The sequence below is a fragment of the Arvicola amphibius genome, chromosome 2, assembly GCF_903992535.2.
Source record: "Arvicola amphibius chromosome 2, mArvAmp1.2, whole genome shotgun sequence".
NCBI classification, from domain to species: Eukaryota; Metazoa; Chordata; class Mammalia; order Rodentia; family Cricetidae; genus Arvicola; species Arvicola amphibius.
In genome coordinates this window covers 132,996,511-133,015,962 of record NC_052048.2, presented here as the reverse complement: position 1 = coordinate 133,015,962, position 19,452 = coordinate 132,996,511, and the positions used below count along the sequence as shown (strand labels likewise).

The 19,452-nt window shown below is 50.6% G+C and overlaps 1 protein-coding gene across 1 annotated transcript in view; it reads right to left on the bottom strand.

Annotated features, from left to right (window-relative positions):
• Nucleotides 1-19,452, bottom strand: part of Dnmt3a (DNA methyltransferase 3 alpha) — a 105,897-nt gene that overhangs the window by 68,450 nt on the left and 17,995 nt on the right. The window contains exon 2 of the mRNA XM_038317942.1: nt 10,066-10,307. Coding sequence (XP_038173870.1) covers nt 10,066-10,128 — 63 coding nt within the window. The 5' untranslated portion in view covers nt 10,129-10,307. The remainder of the gene's footprint in view (nt 1-10,065; nt 10,308-19,452) is intronic.

The window sequence follows — 19,452 nt, the reverse complement described above, 5'->3', positions numbered from 1 at the left end:
AAAATGGAGGGCGAGCTCTGTTCTGGGCTTGCCTGTGGTTCGTGCTGCTGGGCAGGGGGCTGATACACTGAGTGGGTGAACAGATGGCCCGGGCCATGCCCTCAGTGACTCCAGGGAGGTGTATCAAGTGGTTTATTCTCGCATCTGTCGGGGGCCTGTTTTACAGTGTCTGTGCTGATGGGTTACGCAAAGGAATGTGAGCTATGCTTCTCAAATCTGTAAGCAGCACTGAGTGAAGGGCGTCTCTAATATTGAAATGCAAGAATCTGAGCGGCAGTAACCTGAGCACGTGGAAACAGCAACACATTTAGTGGGAACAGATTAGAGTCCAGGTTGGCCTCCTCATCTGTCAGGTTAGGAGATTCAGTTAGTCACTTTTAAGAGCTGGGGGGGACGGACAGAAACTATAAATGGGGGTTTGGAAAGAGCAGGGCTGGGTGAGCAGGGTCTTCCTGTGCTCTGTGCTTACTAGCCACCTCCAACTTACCATCTTCTCCACAGCTTGCTTTCCTCATCCATAAAATGGGGATCATACTTACTTCACATTGCATGAGCAATAAGCAAGGGGACAGATGAACACTGGCACCTGACAGTCACTGGGGAACTGTTCACTTCCTCCTGCCTCCATACAGCCTGACCATGTTTCACAGGCCAGCATCCCCAGCACCTCACCCCCACCCCTCTTGGTCTCCAGCAAATCCCAGCGCTCTCCTCCATGTGCAGCCGTCACTCTCGAGCAGACAGATCCCAACATCTGGCTGCTGCCGTTGCTATGGTGAGCTATGCGGATGCTGGGGCTCCCCGACTTTTCCAAATTGGAAGGTGGATTATGTCATTCTACAGAGCTTAAGCCTCCTCTGAGGGGAACCCCAAGGGCCTGCAGGATCAAATCCAGCTCCTAGTTCTTGCAAAGGTCCCCTGGGCTCTTGCTTGAATGCCTGTGTCTCCTTTCCATCCCAGGGCCCCAACACAGGCAGCAGCTGCAAAAGTGGCTGCTTCCCCAGGCATCTAGGCATAGTTATTTCTTCTGTCTGAACCACCTTTCCTGAAGGCTTCCCAGTCTCACTTCCTGGGCTTGTGTTCCCTGGTCTTCCTCTTGTCCCCTACCTAGACTGAATGGGTAGATCCTGATAAAAGGGTGTCTATGCCTGTAATGCCTACTGCATAGGAGTTCAACCTGAGCATCATGCTGACTACGAGCTTCTTAAAGGAAGCAACCAGAGCGGTTGTTTATTTTTGGTTTTGGAGGTAGAGTCTCACTATGAATTTCAGGCTGGTCTCAAACTTGCAATCCTCCTGCCTCGGCCTCCTAATGCTAGGATTATAAGCGTACACTACTGTGCTAGGCCAGTCGGGACTTCTTGGGAGGTGGAGGCAGGAGGATCAGAAGTTCTAGGCTAGCCTAGAGTACTTGAGAGCCTGCTTCAAAACCCCAAAACAAAATGAAGAAAGGCCTAGGCTGATGCGTCTACACAAGACAGACACTGGAAGCCCTTGGATGAGTGACTATCACATAGCGGATACTCAGGAAAGAATAGAGTCCACATACACAAATGAGATGAACACACAAACCTACAAACCTGGGCAAATACACAGTACACAGGGCTCCAGAGACACAGAGATCTTTGTTTCCACAGTCACAAACAGGATTATTACGGTTTTAGCCCAGCCTGGTCTAAAACTCATTATGTAGCCCAGGCTTGCCTCAAAACTTAACACCAATCCTCCTGCCTTACCCTCTCAAGGGCTGATAACAGGCATGAGCCACCACACCTGTGTTCTTTTTTTAATATTTTTTAAGTTTATTTATTTATTATGTATACAACATTCTGCCTCGATGTATGCCCCGCACGCCAGAGGAGGGCGCCAGATCTCAGTTCAGATGGTTGTGAGCCACCATGTAGTTGCTGGGAATTGAACTCAGGACCTCTGGAAGAGCAGCCAGTGCTCTTAACCTCTGAGTCAGCTTTTCAGTCCCACACCTGTGTTCTTTTCTATATGTTACTGTTTGTTGGGGAGGCCCTCAGGGTGTGACTCGGAGTGTCCCAAGTGTCAGGATTACAGGCATATGCCACAACCCCAAATGTATCTTCCATACCTTAACACAATGGTCACTTCCCAGTTCTGGAGTCTTTACAGCGTGAGGGCACCTTCACAAGGGTGTCTGTCCTGCTAGAGCAAGTGGTTTCCGTCTAAACTTCGGAGGCTATGGTTTGACCTACATGTTAGTGCAGCTTACAGGATGGATTATTTTAAGTCACGCATAACTTTGCCTGACAAGCTTGGCTGTGCCAACAATAATCGCTCACATGTGTATAGTACAGCAGAATCCACATACTCTTTTTTGTTGTTGGGTTTTGAAACAGGCTCTCAAGCATCGGAGGCTGGTCTTGAACTTCTGATCCTCCTTCCTCTACCTCCTGACACTGGGATTATAGGTCTGCACTACCATGTCAGGCGGTTTCATTTTATTCTTCTGATTTACAGGAACCAGACTGGGTGTCATGTTTTCCCATGACACAGGTAGTAAACAAGAGAGACTATGAGATTCTTGGAAGGTGGAGAGGCAGGCGTGAAGGCCTTCAAAACAAACGGCTCCACCTTCTCATTCCCAGCCTGTGTGTCTTTCCAATGTAGCTGTCATTATATCCCCCTATGCCATGTTCTACACACACATGTGCAAGCACATACAGCAAAAACATGAGTGATGCACACCGACCGCACACCTGATATTCACTGGCACACACACACACTTATTCATGCTTGCCTCTTCATGCCTAGACACAGGTACCCTTGCCCCACAAAGAGATATTTTGCCAGAACCCCTTTCTCAAAACAGAAAGACATCCATGCTCCCGTCAATGATTAGACCAGAAGCCACTGACCCAGAATCTGCTGATCGGATGCCTCAAGTTGGTGTTTGAGTCAAGGAGATGAACGTGCCAGATCTAGCCAACTACCTGCCCGGGCCTCCCCGGACAATAAGCTTGTACTGTCTTTGCCAGCTGGCTGGTCTCCCAGGGGCTGTCAGTGGCTGTGGAATTTGATGAAAAGAATTGTCCTCTGCAGGAGGCGAAGCCCTGCCCCGGCCGCCAGAGCATCCTATGGTGGGAGCCCTAGCAGGGCACGGCAGACCTGTACAAAACATGCACAGCTCTCACATGCACACATTCACATGCAGACATGCCTTGTCCCCCGACAACACGTGGTTCTCGCTACACAGCAAGGGGCAAAGGCTGAGCCCCTGGAATCCCAAGAATTGCTCGAGATCCTTCTATAGTCACCTCTGAAAGCTCATTAGCCCTTTGTTTCAATAATTCGACAGTAGTCCGCAAACATTCGGTGGCTGCATAGGATAAATACTGATGGAAATTGTCCCTTCTAGCCAAAGGCCACATCCCTGGAGACAGGAGACCTGTCTTAGTTTTCCTTTGCGATCCCCTATAAATTATGGGTATTTGTACATAGCAGGTGCTTCATTCATGTTAAAGAATTAGCAATAGTTTTGCCTGCCAGGGCATCCATCCTGCCTCCATAACCCTGCCTGCCTCACTTACTTCTGGAACAAACACAAACACAGTGGGCTGGATCTCACCCTCCACCAGCAGGCAAGGCAATAGGGATGTGATGAAAATATCCACTGAGTACCTCCTAGGTACTGGATATGAATGGACTCAGTCTCGAGCAGGAGATGACATAGAAACGAGCCCGTGGCCGAGGCAATGCTGCGGTCTACAGTGGAACAGCTGGCAACCAACCCTGTGGGCACTACACCCACTCATGCCCGCTCCTTCAGCAGCCCACTATGGCTCTGGACTTTCCCTGATGGCCACCTGACCTCTGTCAAGTTCCCTAGCATCCTTTGGATCCCAACCTGTGGAGTGGGGATAAAGGCAGCAGACATCTCCCAGGCTACTATGAACAACTGTGTTTAAAGGATATGCCTAAATAACTCGCCACATCATACAGTGAAGATACCTATGGCTGACACCTTACCTGTCCTGCGGCACTGCAAAGGTAGCCACGGGTAAACCAGCCCTCCTGGGCCCAGGCCAGGTGCCAGGGCAGAGGGGTCATTTCCTGTCCTAGGACACTCACTAGTTAAGGTCAGCTCTCCATGCTCCCTCTACATCACTGAGTCCAGTCTTCCCTACACTTACCCTAGGGAACCTGCTTTCCTAACAGGCCTGAGCTCTGATCCTCACCTTATCATTTACAGCAGGAAGGACCCAAGTGATGACAGTCCTGGCTGGAGGCCCTGTGCAGGCTCCTGGAGCTATGCACAGCAGGCTGTAGACCTCACTGCTGCTTGCCTTGGTTTCCCTTCTGTCCCATGCATACAGGGACCTCAGGCCTTTTGTGCCTGCAGACCTGGAGAAGAGCTTCTCCTCACAATTCTGACTCGGAGAGGGCTCCAGGCCACACTCAACACACCCCACCTGGCTCCCTTCCCCCAAAGCCCCGAGGGGGCTACCTCCAAAAGGGGGCAGGCAGACAGGTAGGGGTGGAGGCAAGCAGGCAGGCCCCGAGCAGAGGGACGAGTGATAGTTATCTAAAATCTAGATTAATGAGGCTAGCTTACTATGTAGCATGTCCCTAAGTCAGTCAATCACTCACATGCGCCATTTCCCTGAAGTACCCCAGGCAGACGTGGAGCTGGCTCTGCAGCTGAGTCACACATGAGACCCCTGATGCGAATCCAGGCTGGTCTCCAGGGCCTGGCTGACCCCGCCCAAGGCCTTTCTGACAGCATGGCTACACTGGATGGCTCATAGCATCTAACTTTAAAGAATTTTAGACAATATAAGCCAAAGCCTGGGTCCTGGTTGGCTCTAGCAGGCCATGTACATCAGAAGCCTGCCGCAAGTGCCAAGCAGTCAATTACTCCACTAAGTAGAAATGTACAAGTCATTATCATGTGAGAAGGAAAAAAAAATCAACTTTTCTCTATTTAAAAATACTCTAGGGATGGGGGCAAGGGGCTGGGAGATGGCTCAGTGGCTAAAAGTATGCATTGCTTTTTCAGAGGACCTGAGTTCTATTCCTGGCACTCACATTAGGCAACTCACAACGAGCTGTAATTCCAGCTCCGAGGATGTGGCACCTCTAGACGCCAGACCTCTACTTATATGTGGCATGTGCACACACATGTGGCATGCGTACACACATATGGCATGTACACACATACATGATATGCACACACATGCAATTTAAAATAAATTATTTTTTTGTTTGTTTTTGTTTTTCTTTCTGGAGACAGGATTTCTCTGTGTAGCTTTGGAGCCTGTCCTGGAACTCTCTTTGTAGACCAGGTTGGCCTTGAACTCACAGCAATCCATTTGCCTCTGCCTCTCAAGTGCTGGGATTAAAGTCATGTGCCACCGCTGCCCGGTAAAATAAATGATTGAAAAAACAATAAATAAAGGAGGCAGGAGAGAGGGCTCAGTGGTTAAGAGCACTGGCTGCTCTTCCAGAGGACCCAGGTTTAATTCTCAGCACCCACATGGCAGCTCACAACTGTCTGTCACCCTAGTCGTAGGGGATCTGACACTCTCACAGAGACATACATGCAAGAAAAACACCAAAATTTTTTTTTAAAATAAAAATATAAAAGTCCTCTGGAGATGCTCTTCAGAGGAGCCTCTAAGTGAGCCCTGAGTGATCATGGAGGGAAATCTAAGCAAACACAGGCAGAGGAGCCCCCAGAACGCTCCATGTTCCTGCAGACTGTGGACCGGCAAGCAAAGCCAGGATTTGAGGCTGGCAAGGACCTCACCCAAGGATGCCCTTGAGCTCTGTGCCACACTGAGGAAGAGCTCAGTGCCAAGGGAACCCTGTACTTGCCAGGCCTCTGGGCTGGAGGAGGGAGGTAAGAAAAGAGTCCTAGTCTTAGCCCCATGCACACCTACACACACACACACACACACACACACACACACACACACACGTACTTTTGAACTCTCCAGCACAAATCTGCACTATTGCAGTCTCCTCCACCCCACAAAAGGAAGGGCAGGGGGGTAAGCTGCCCGAGGACCAGCCCGACTGACATGGCATGGCCTTACCATCTTTGTTCCCTCCTATCCCTGTCCTTCACTAGTCCTCCAGGAACATCTGGTCTAACTTGCAGACTTGTGGAACTGAGCTGAGTTAGAAGCTCCTGGAAAGGTAAGGAAGTCTGAAGACAGGGTTGGAAGGAGGAAGAAAAAGAACAATACATCCAAAGAGTAAGGGACGTAGAGAAGTGAGATGCCCATAGTAGTGTCTGCAATGAGGAAGACTGTGTGTGTGTGTGTGTGTGTGTGTGTGTGTGCGTGCACGTGTATGTGTCCACATTCCTACTGGAGCAGAAGTGCCTTTGACATCCACAAGGGAAGAGCTACACAAACCCTCAACTTTCATTGTAAATGAACACCCTTCAACCTGCGGCAGGAGAAACCCATGCAACACTTCTGGGCAGCACAGCTGGAAGCCGCTGCTCACTCCATCCCCCTTCACCCGGGAGGACCCTGAATAGCACCCTGGGAGACTTCAGACCAGTGGCTTAGCATTTCTAAGCTTTAATTTCATCCTTAATAAGACTATCATAAGAATATCAGTGCCTTTGGGGTAACTATAAGAAATAAAATAATGCATGTGGCGTTTCTAGCAAACGATCAATGCTCAATGCATCTTGGCCACAAAGTGTCTGAAGCCAGAGCAAAGAAGCAGGCAGGTAATAGAAAGAGCCTAGGGCCTAGACACTGCCTGCTCCAGTTCATATGTGGGGGAATGTTCTTGTTCCTTCCCCTCCATAGTGATGACATGTACTTCCATTTCCCCTCTGAGTTCCTTGACTCCCTACTTGCCTCTTAGAGCCCCAACCCTGTGCTATAGACTCATTTACCAAGGCACTGCTCCTAATCCCCACATGAGCCCCTCTGCTCTCAGCCTCCCCAAGCAGCAACCCCTGCCCAGCTCACGGATGGCAGGATGCAAGAATGGGGTAACTTCTATAGTCCCCTCTGTGTCCTCTGAGACGAGCACAGCCCCTTCTGTCTTTCACCACAATTGCACCCCACCTGTCTGGCCCTGGGCTCTCTGGTGGAGTCTGATGTCTCTTGGCTCCCATCCACGGCATTCTTCCTACTTCATGCCGGTGCAGACCCTGGGCAATCATGTGCAAGAGAGGAGCTGTAGACCCCACCCTCCTGGGCTGAGGGCGACAGACCCCTAGGGTCCCTTCCCCAGAGCTCTCAACTCTGCAGGTCAGGCAGGGGCTTGCACCATGCAGTTCCCATGTTGGCAGGGGACGCTGAGTGGTTGGTTTGGGAGTCACATCTGAGTCACGCTGGTCTCCTGGAAACTGTAACCCATGAGAATACAGTCAGGGCTTTCCCAGAGACGAGGGTGATCGAGGAAGCAGCCAGCAGGAGAGAGGAGGCAAAAGCAAGGCCCAGGAAGGGTACACATGGTATCTGGAGGCAGCAAGGATAAGGCTAGACAAGCAGGTGGGGCTGGTGAATGAAAGGGCCAGCAGGAGCCTCATCCCTACCCTCAGGCTCAGCAGATGGCTCCATTGTGCCAGGTGTCTGTGGCACCTCTGGAGGTTCTTTGGCTATAGAGCAAAGTCCATGTCCCCCATATGCAGCTACACAATGCCCCTGCCCTAGGCTGGCTTTCAAGGACCATTATGGCAACTGTCAGTGTCTCTACCTGCCTTTACCAGGTGTCTGTGTGCTGCAGCTGGAGCCAGTCCATAGGTGCTAGGGAGGGGTGCCAGGTGAGCCAGTGTATGTGCTGTGGGTGTAGGTGGTTAGAAAGGAGGCCCAGCCAAGCCCCAGCCTTTGTCTGTCCAGACTGCTGTCATCTTTTGTTATAATGGCCCCTGCCAGTATGTGAGTATGCTCACTCTATCAGTCCCGGGATCTAGGGCTGGGTGTGTGCTTGTTGCCACCCGAGCCAGAGTAGTTACTATGGGTAGATAATAATAGCAATCGTAATCCCTCATAATTGGACCAGACTTTGCTGTCTGCAGGGCACTTCCCTGCCCGTGACCTCATCTGACTTCCACAGGCACCCTGTAAGACAGACAAGGCTGAAGTCACTATTCCCATTTCCCAGCTGAGCAAACACAAGCCCAGAGAGCCTGAAGTCACATCTCCCACAAGTGGCAGCCCCAGGGCTGGCGCCTGGGACTTCTGACTCCTTTTAGTGTTCTTCCTCTGCTCCATACAGAATTATCACAATACAGAGACCACCTGCCTTGCAGGATGGGGTGCACAGTCCAACAGCAGGAGTCTGCCCCATCTGCGGGGGGTGTCTGAAGAATATGTGAAGGGGTGTCAGCATCCATCAGAGTGTGGAGCCAGGGCAGAGGAGGCTCAGTGTCACCCAGTCTAGCAGAGACACAAAGCCAGGCCCAAGGAAAGGGGGGAAATAGCTATAGCACAGCTGCCATTGCAGAATACAGGAGACTGTAAGTATCTGTGCACTGATTGAGTTCAGAGCAAAAGGAACTGAGGAAGCCTGCAGGGAACTTAGACTATCTAGTCATTTCCCATGGGATCAGAAGGGAGAGGCTGGAGGGCTGGGGATGTCGCCCAGTAAGCAGAGTGCTTGCCAGGCACACACTAGGCTGGGTTTGAACACTGCATAAGCCAGCTGAAGTAGCACAAGCCTAATCTAGCACTCAGGAGGTAGAGATGGGAGGATCAGAGTTCAAGGTCATTCTTTGCTACAATAAGGGCATTTAAGGCCAGCTTGAACTGCGTGAGACTGTGTACAAAAGAGAGGGGGGAGTGAACTGAGAGCTCCCAAGAACCCAGTTCAGAGGCACAGATGATTCCTGCCTTGTCAGTACATATGTCTATATGTCTACACACACACACACAGAGAGAGAGAGAGAGAGAGAGAGAGAGAGAGAGAGAGAGAGAGAGAGAGAGAGAGAGAGAGAGAGCGCAATGTGCAGGGTTGCAAGCTGGGGCCCTGGACTTTTTGTGTGCACACCTATCTGTATGTGTATATATTGGGGGTGGGACCCTTGTGTATATCAAGACTATGGGTGGCTATGGTAAGGTAAGATCCAGGAGTTATGAGACCAGACCCCCATTTGGGCTTAGCAGAAGCTCAGCAACCCCTTCTGTAAATCAGGGCCACCTGCCTTACCTCACATGTCTCAAGGGTTGTCACCAGGACAAAGGAACAATGATGGAAGACACCAAGAACACAGAAACACACAGAAACACACATGCACATTAAGGATGAATGGAGCAGGAAGGAGCCAAGTAAGGGTGAAGAGGACTCCCAGCTGCTGCCCTTGCTTGGGGGCTCAGGGGCCCCACACCTGAGCCGTGGCCAGCCCTTGTCAGAAGAACAAACTTCACACTTCTCCCAGAGGCTCAGAACGGCAGGACGGTGAAGCGCAGATACTGACCAAAGAGGCACAGACTCCAGGGTTGGAACTTCCGGCCCCAGGTCCAAGTTAACTTTTGTGGTCCCTTCAGGGGTTCCCACCCATTTGATGAAATCCCTTTACTGACCCGACCTAGAGCTTAGTAAAATGTCACCTCTCACGGGACTCTGAAAACACAGAAGTCACTGGTTCCATGGCCTAGAGCCACATCAAAGACTACCCAGTGATACTCGCTTTGGAGCCTGGGTAGGTGGTGACATCATTATCTCCAAAGGTTGATGATGTCACTTGGTCCTGAACATCTGAACACAGCCACGTGTGTGAATGAATGTCTGTGTGGGCTGATCACCTCATGTCTACAGTGCCCCAGAAAGCTACTGAATACAATGGGGAAACAGGCAAATCCAACACAGAGGTACAATGGCTTACCTGACATTATACAGTATAGGGCAGATCCAAAAAGAAATCCAGGTTTTTGGGACTCCCCTACCCAGATGACCCCTCAATGAGGCACCACCAAGAGCTTAAGTCTGTGCTCAAAGACCACAGTGGTCTAGAACCTAGAACCAGGACTACCTTGGTTCAGAGCCCCATCTCACCTCAGAATTTAACCTCTCATTATGTGGGGGCACCAGCCACAGGGTCCCTCAAGAGCCCAGTGGGCTGCTCACCTTTCTGTCATCCTCCCGCTCCAGAGTGGAGCTGCTGGTGTCCCCGGGGCCGCTGGAGGGCATTGCTGGCAGCTAGGCAGTGGGAGGCAGGCTGGGGCTTCGAGGGTTCTGTGGAGCTGCTGGGCTTCAGAGATGGAGTTGTTGTGGTCTTTGTAAGCAAGAGCTAAAACTTAAACATAGATCCTGATGTCAAGCCCCCGAGGAGAGTTGCTGCCTCTGCGCTGGCCTTCAGGTGGCTCTGCCTGTGGAGAAGAGAAGCTCATCAGCAGGGCACAGTCAGGTCCCTCCCAGGACTCCAGTCCAGGGCCAGCGGGGCCTCTGACCTCTCTTCTCTCAGTCTCGGCAGCACGCCAGAGCGTGAGAAACTGAGGCAGACTCCACCTCTTCGGAGGTCCTGGAGACTATGACAATCCCTTTCAGAAACTCAAAGGTGTAGTGTGTGCCACTTCTGGGACTTCCAGAAGCCTCCTGCTCCCCCCTTCTCTACTTTTCTTCCCTCTGAACATTTCCGCAACCCTCCCTCACCCCAGCCAGTCTCTGGGAAATCCCAGTCACCAGAGGCCCCTAGCCCAGCTACATTTTCCTTCTAATCTGTCCTCACCCGACCCCCCCACCCCCACACCGCTCCTCAAGTGGAGGAGGAAGTGAGCAACAGCCACAGGATGTAGTGAAATGAATGTCACTTTGCTCAGCCTGCCTGGGACCAGTACCCCACTAACAAAGCTGAGGTCCTAACCCAGGCTGTGCTGGGATACAGGTTTGCTGGACTCTGGGTGTGAGGGGTGAGGCCAAGGCCATAGCCTCACTGAAAGGCATGCGAGCACTCTCTGCAAGCCCCTCTTGTGGCCCCATTTGCCTCAGAACTGGTGGGCCTGAGCCCTTCCAAATACACACTCAGCTGTATTTTAGGGGCTTTTCTTCCTCCTCCAGGTGTGGGCCGCAAGCCAGTGAAATAACAAAGCCTGAGTCTTAGGCCACAGCTCAGGGTGGGTGTGTTACTGCGACAAATCAACCCCCTTCACTCCAGACACACGCAGCAGTTCCTGCTCCCCCCACCCAAGAGACAGCGCCAAGCCCCTGCCTTGAGTGTGTGCCTGCCCGGGAGGGGATTGGCAGCAGTGGGAGAGTAGGAGGTAGGCTGGATCGGAGCCCACCCACACCCTTCCCCTTCCAGTTCCCTGTTCTGCTTCCCAGCTCCCCTCCCTGTTGGGCCTTTCCTCCCAGCCCCCTCTGCTAGGGCTCCCTGGAAAACCAGGAGTGGGAGACTACCCAGGCTTGGGTCTCCCAAGGGACTTGTTTCTTCCCTACGGATGTGACCGCTTGGGAGGCGGGTGCCCCAGTTTGGGCTCTGCACTGGCAGTGGTGGGAGGAAGCTGGAGCGGGAAGGGGCCATTTCAGATCCAGAAGGGAAAAGGCCTCAGAGGTTAAAAACCAAGAAGAGGCTATGCCCAACAACGGCACCCTAACTAGGCAGGCTCCAGGGAGGCGGCATCTTATCCCTACAGCACTAAGCTTGGCTAGGTACTGGGTTCTGTGAAGGTTGGCTGCCCAAATACCTGAGAGAGTGGCTGGCAGTGAAGAGAGTGGCTCCACACCGTGACACCATAACTCACTTGGAAAACTCCAAACACTTTCTTAGTTTACTGTTAAGGCTAAGGCTCAAACAGTTGGAATATGTCTGAGGTGCGAGCCAGATCTCATGATTGAACCCTGAGGGACTGAGAGCTCTTGGAAGCTAAGTCCCCCTTATCCCCAAGCCTACAGAAAATGCTCTCCACAGCATAAAAGGAAAACAGATCCAACCCTGTACTCCAATAGGTTTTCCTGCTGCCATTGGCCAATGAGTCCTCCCAAATCCCAGCTTCCCTTGTGATCACAGTCCATTCCATTCACACACATCAAAGCCTTGAAAAGTGGTTTGATAGCACCGAGGAGGTCAGTGGGAAAGAATGTTGGCCCCAGAGCCAGCAGATAAGGTCCTGACTGGGTTAGCTGAGTCTCAGGATGTCATCTGGCTCCCACCTGCCCGGCTGTTGGGGCCTCACTGGCAACAGGAGAGCTGCCAGCAGACTAGAGAGGTACCTTCAAGTGTCCCACAAAGGACACAGACCAGGCACAAAGTAAGCAATGGGAATTAGTCTGAGCCATGGTCCAGAGAGACACAGGAGAACCTGAACTCGGGTTCTGGGAGGGGAGTCCCTGACCCGGAGGGGGAAGGGAGGGAGTGGGCAGGAAAGGCAGAACAGCAGAGGGCACCAACCACAAGGGCAGTCACGCAGGAAAGGGAAAGGAAGGAAATGTCTCTTGGGCCACCCACATCCCTGACAAGCAAGCTTCAAGAAAGGTCATCACAGAAAACGGTGGTCCTGGGTCAAACCTTTGTGTTTCTCTGGAGATCTCAAAATCCCTCAGCATGATCTGAACTTCTGAAATCGTCAGCATGGGACCAGGCAAGGCCCCATTTAGTGGCCAAGGTCCCAAGCCTGCACACAGCACTGCCCACCTGCTCCCGAGAGCCACATTCTTCTCAAGTTACCCTGGCTACAGGGGCAGTGAGCTCCTGGACCACTGTCCCGAGCCAGTAGCAGGCACAGAGCCTACCTCAGTCTCTGGCAGTCCCCAGCACCTACACCGTCCTCCTCATTCAGACCACAGCTGCCCAACAGGAATCCTCACCATGAGCTCAGCCATCACCACCAGCAACTTTTCTCTTCTCCTCAATAATTCTTCATGTCCATAGAGACCCTGAAGAAAGTGTGTGTAACAACACCATAAAAGTGTTCATCCTTAGGGCTGGAGAGACGGATCAGTTAGTGTACTCGCTGCTCTTCCAGAGGACCCTGGTTCCCAGTACCCACACCAGGTGCCTCAAAACAGCCTGTAACTCTCAGCTCTGCCATCCTCTTCTGGCCTCTGCAGGCATTGGTGTGCACACACGCACACACAAATAAGTCAGTCTTTAGCAGGGAAATCCTCCTGCCTCCACCTTCCACGTGCTGGGATTTATCAGTCTGTCTACCACGGCTGGCTGGTCTCTGTGGTACATGCCAAGGACCCCACTAACTGAACTGCCCTGACAGAAGCTTTCGTTGTTGCCATTTTGTTTTCTGCCCACAAGCTTTCTACACAGCTGAGAATTTGAGCTTCTGACCCTCCTGCCTCCACCACCAGGTGCCGAGATTGCAGGTGTGTGCCACCATGCCTAGGGAGAGCTGTAATTCCAATGGCCTCCACATCTTCCTCAACCTCCAGACAGATCTTCTCTTCTAAAGGAAGGTGTGAAGTGACAAGAACAGGCCGAACAGGAGAAAAGACATTACAAACAAAACTTCAAGACTGGGAAATGCTGATGAGATTCTTAGGCTCGTCCTCCACTGGGCTGGAAAACAGTGGCAGCCAGGCCCAGATCTCCTCTAGGGCAAAAGGCCTAAGGATGCAGCACTTACACCAGCACCATAATGGGGCCAGGACTGCCTGTCTGTCCACCAGTGTGAGCACCACAGTGGGCGTCCACCAGTGTGGATCTGAGAGCTGACAAGCCTTCAGGCCAAGCTTCCAAACAACTCCTCTAGGTTAGTTGGTTGCGGTTGTCTGTTGTAGTTTTTTGTTTGTTTTATTTTTGAGACAGGATCTTATTATAATGCCCAAGCTGGCCTGGACCTTTCTGTGCGGCCTAGGATATCCTCAGACTAAAGATTTTTTTGCTTCTACCATGTGAGCGGTGATTTCAGGCATGAACCATGACACCTGGCCAATCCCCTGTTCATCGCTTATTTATTTAGAGAAAAGGTCTCACTGTGTAGCCCTGGCTGGATTGGAACTGGCTTTATAGACGAGACTAACTTATAACTCACAGAGCTCTCCCTGCTTCTGCCTCCTGCAATCCCTGTTCTTAATCTAGAAAGGTCAACCAAAGGCCAATAGATGCTTCAGGAAAGCGTTTGACTCGGAAGATAGGGACCAGAATAAACAACATCAAACTGTGTGGAACAAAACACAAAGTCGGCAACATGAACATGGCAAAACAGAAAAGATGTCCTGTAGCCACGAAACAAAAAGGTGATGCTACTGAAAAAGAAAAGTTAGAGAACAGAAAGCACTTCTAGGGGCTGGAGAGATGCACGGCTCAAGAGAGTCCACCGCTCTTAACTAGGACAGGGGTCAGCCCCCCGCATGGCACGCCGTGGAACAAGCTTTTTACACTGTGGCTATCTGTTGCTCTCTTGGTTTAATAAAGGACCAAAGGGCCAATAACTAGACAGGCAGAAGCTAGGCAAGACCTGCAGACGAAAAGAGAGGCTGGGAAGAAGGGTGGAGTTGCTAGACAGATGCAGAGGAAGCAGGAGATGAGCATGCCGTACTTTCATGTGTTAGAGCGTAGATAAGAGATACGGTTAATTTAAGTTAAAAGAGCTAGCTAGTAACAAGCCTAAGCTATCGGCAAAGTATTTATAATTAATAATAGGTCTCTGTGTGATTATTTGTGAGCAGGCTGGTGGGACATAAAACACCACCTACACAGCATTCACATCAACTGGCTAGCAACCACCTGTAACCCTAGTTTCTGGGAATGTGACACCTCTGGGTTCCTTGTATATCCACACACAGAGACACACATACTTACACACTGCTAAAAAAATATATATGCATCTTTTAAAAAAAACTTCTAGAAATACAAAATCATGGTAGTAGAAATATAAAACTCAGTGGCTGACTAGAAATGAAATGATTTATCATATGATCCAGGATCTCACTAGCCCACTATCATAACCTCACATATCCAAAAGAGATGAAAGATGTCAAAGAGACATCTGTACTCCCATATTTACCAAGGTGCTGTTTGTAATAGGGAATCAACCAACGGGTGACAAAATAAAAAGAAGATGGGATGTATGGCTGATCAGTATTGTTCAGTTACAAAACAATGGAACTTCCATTTGCAGCCACGTGGGAGGGTTAGGAGCACCTTTAATCCCAGCACTTGGGAGGAAGAAGCAGGTGGATCTCTATGCGTTCAAGGTCAGCTTGGTCTACAAAGAGAGTTCCAGGACAGCCAAAACTGTCACACAGAGATATCTGTTTTGGGGAAAAAAAGAAGGGAGGAAGACAGACAGAAAGAAAAAGGAACCAGGCATGCCACAGGGCATTATTTACATGTAAAAGCTTGCCTAGTCAGGGTGGCACAAGCCTTTAATCCCAGCATTTGGGAGGCAGAGACAGTCTGGACTACCTAGCAAGTTCTGAGCCTACCGGAGCTACTGTGAGACCCTGCCTCAGGGAAAAGGAGAAAGCTGTTTTATGTGTTAGTCTCACAGAATAAAGGACAGAGTAGCAGTTACCAGAGGAGGGAGGAGGCGTGTGAGAGGATGAGAAAGATGGTTAGTGGGTACCGGGGTACAGCTAGATACAAGTAATAACTTTTTTAAAAAGTTTTTTTTAATGTGTATTGTATACATGTGATTATGTATGTCACATGTGTGGGCTCCCTCAGAGGCCAAAGGAGGGTGCTGTATCCCCAGGAACAGGGCAACTATGGGTAGGTACCAGAAACAGAACTCAGGGCCTCTGCAAGAGCAGCAAGCACTCCTAGCTGCTGAGCCATCTCCCAGCTTCACGAGGAGGAACTTCCAGGCTCTGCGGCATGGAAGAGCGACGAGGAGTCTGACTGTTCCTAACACAAAGCGTGGGTGATGCCTGAGGTGACGGCTATGCCAATCCCTGACCTGATGAGCACGTTACCCAGAGTACTGAACCACCACAATGCAGGCAGCAGAGGGGCTCTTTAGGTGGGGTGCTGGTTGGAGAGGCATATCAGGGAGTTCAGATCCCAGGAGTCCAAGTAAAAGCTGGGCAGGTGCAGAAACACACTTGTCTGTAATCCCAGCACACGCCTGTCCCAGAAGTTGGAGGTGGAGAGAACTACCAGAAGCTTTGCTGGTCAGGCAGTGTTCCACATTCACACACATGTGCACACCTGAACACACATACATGCACCTAGGAACATGGAACACACACACACAGACATGCACCCACTTGCCAAAATATCTGACAATATGCACCCAAACCTGTGTGTAGAAAAATATTCATCATTTAATAGAAGTGGTTCATTAAAAAGAAATAAAAAGGTGGACATGTTGTGTATAACTGTCATCCCAGCTATTTGTGTGTGTGGGGGGGCTGAGACAGGAGGTTTGCTATGAGTTTAAGGACAGCCTGATCAATATAGCAAATTTCAGGTCTGTCAAGTCTACATGGTAAGATACGGCCTGGGGGGAACAAAGGAAAAGAAACAAAGCTCACCTCTCCCGGTAGGGCACTTCACTCTGTCATCTCATCATTTAAGTGTGAGACTAGAGTAAAGACACTTTCGGCCACACCAGGTCTCACACTCTATTGGAAGGAAGCTGGGAAAATGTCTAGAATGCAGGGAACCAGCACATGAGACAAGGGGAAGGGCTCTTTGTGAAGCTAAAGGAACTACACAGAAACACCCTGACTCAAGACGCAGGCCTGCCAGGCCCTGCCACCTGCCGCTGGACCCGACCAGTGGTAGAGACACCCTCTAGTCCTAGTCTACAGCCGGACCCAGGTGCTGTCTGGATTGAGGTACGGAGTCCCCGGTCCTAGAGAACACACTCCAACCAGGCGGACGAGCCGAGCAGGAGGAAAGCACAAAAACATCCACCACCAACAGGTGGGGAGAGTGCCAAGGGTCACCGCAAAGGGGCATCACATGTCAGCCATCACAGCCACATGCCTAGAGAACAGTGGACCCAACCCAGGGTGAATGAGTACAGATCTCAAAAGAAGACAATCCACGGCTACTGTCTCTCTGCAAAATCAAGCTGATGTTATCAGGTGAGTAGTAGAAGAAGTCAGCAACGGGCACAAAGGAAACAAAGCCCGCCTTTAATCCCAGCACAGGGAGGCAGAGGCAAGTGGAACTCTGAGTCTGAGGCCAGCCTGGGCTACTGAGTGAGTTCCAATAGCTACAGCTACACAGAGAAACCCTGACTGGAAGAAAGGAAGGAAGGAGGGAGGGAGGGAGGGAGGGAGGGAGGGAGGGAGGGAGGGAGGGAGGGAGGGAGGGAAGGAGGGAGGAAGCAAAAAAAGGAAGGAAAAGAAAACAAGGCAAGTGAAAAACAAGGCAACGACTAACTACAGGGAAAAATGAGAAAGAAACTAACTAGGCTCAGCTGTGAATAAGTCACACTGACATAGTAACACAGATATTTGTTTGTCTAACAAAGGTGCTTACAAACACACACATATTGCACAACACTTTAGGTAACACAAAATTAGTTACTTAAAAGAGCAGATTTCTTATCTGTTAGCCTGAGCATTAGAAGTCACAGTGGTTCTCCTAAGGCTAAGGCCAAGGTGCCGGCAGTTCCGCTTTCCTTCCTACAGACTCTAGGACGGAGAATCCACTTTCCCACTGTGCCAACTTCTAGAGGTTGACTCCTTCCCTCGGCTCACAGTCCCTTCCCTCTCCAAAGCTATCCTGGCCATGGGTCCCTCGTACCCTGTTACTGACACTCCACTCCTGCCTTCATCTTTCATTTCTAAGAACCCTCGTGATTACAATGATGGATTCCGATAATCCAGGATAATCTCTCCATTTCGAGGTCTTTAATCACATCTGCCAAGTCCCTTTGATCATGTGAGGTAACATATCCATAGGTTCAGGGAATCAGAACATGGCCTTTTTTATTATGCCTGTTAGAAGCAGACATCTACATATGTGAACGTAAGCACGATAGACATCTCTAAATGGGTGCTGGAAGGGTGTTATATAATATAATAATATAATATAAGCCTACTACAGAAACTGCTTCAGGTGGTTCAGGGGATAAAGGTGCTTGCCACCAACCCTGGTGACCTGAGTCTAACACCATGGGGGAGGGAGAGCACTGACCTCTGCGAGATGACCTATACACACATGCCAGGGTGTATGAATCCCCTCCCACACACACATAAATGTAATAATGTTTCAAAAGAGAATCTATTAAGGAGAAAATCAATGAAAAATATCTATATAGAGGGATCAAAAACTGTTCATATGTGCAGAAGTAGGAGCTACAAGAACATAAAGTAAGATTGCTGGGCACATCTAAAAGGACCCATAGTGGCTGCCTCTGAGAAGGCAGAGGAGTAGACAAGGGCCGCCTGCGTCATCTTTGGTCATCTCCTGCTCCCTAGACCCTCTGTATGTACTACTGATAGGAAAGATGACTTACCAGGAGAGACCAGAACTAGGGGAAAAGGCAAACTTCACCACAGCCAATGGCGGTGCGTGGCCGCTATCTCTCCACCGCAGCCAATGGCGGTGCGTGGCCGCTATCTGTCCTCCAGAAATAGGAGCAGAGCTACAGTCATTCCCGTTCTGTTGTTCTGTGAAATCAGCACAGCCCACAGAGCAACCACCTCACAGCTCCACCACCAGCTACCTTCCTCCCGGCACGCACCCTGTCCTTCATGAAGTATCCAATCCTCCACATGGACAAACTCCCAGTCCAGCCCATGATATCACCTCACTTTCGTCACTCCAAAACTGGGGGTGTCCAGTCATGCTGAATACATCCAGTCACACTTCAGATCAAAGCCCCACAACCCAGTCTCCTTCTGGGGCCTCAAGTTGGTCCCACCCACTGTCCCCAACACCATCTCCACCTTCCTCTCCAGGCTCAACCTCCTCAACAGCTCAGAACGGATGGTGCCTTAGGTCCCAGCTCCCCCTTCATTCAGCGAGGGCCTGTGTATCACTCAACCAAAATAACCCGTCAGCACCCACAGACCTGAATCCTTGTTCTACCCAAACAGCCCCAAGTCAGAGCCCCAAAGTCCCTCCTTCCCCACCTCCAGTCTTCTGAAGATTTCTGAAGGTTTTGATTGTGCTTGCATTCCCCCCACCTCCAGACTCCCTGTGGTGCGAGTGAACATGTGACCTGACAGAGCCAATCAGAGGCTTTACCTGAACTTTTTTTAAACTGATGCTACAGAAAGATGAGCGGAGCCAAAAGTGAGTCAGGGGGTTGCCAGTCAGTCTGAGGTCATAAGAGATGAGCAGGACCTAGAACAAAGAGTCAATGAATGGAGACAGAACCAAAAGTAACAGCAGTGTGGGCACCTGAGGTAAGGGAACTTCCTGCACTGTGTGAGCCAGCTGCCTGACTCAGGAGCTGGTCTCAAGCTCTGGGAAGCCCTCCAGGATGCCAGGCTGGTCCAATCCTTGACTTTTTTTCTTTGAATCGGGTTGACCTCAGGTTCCTCAATTGCAAATGGAGGGAACAACGGGAGTCGCCTCACAAAACTGAGGAAAGACTGAAAAAGTGATGAACCGAAACGGCTTCCTCGAGAGCCTGGCACTGAGGAAACATCGATAAA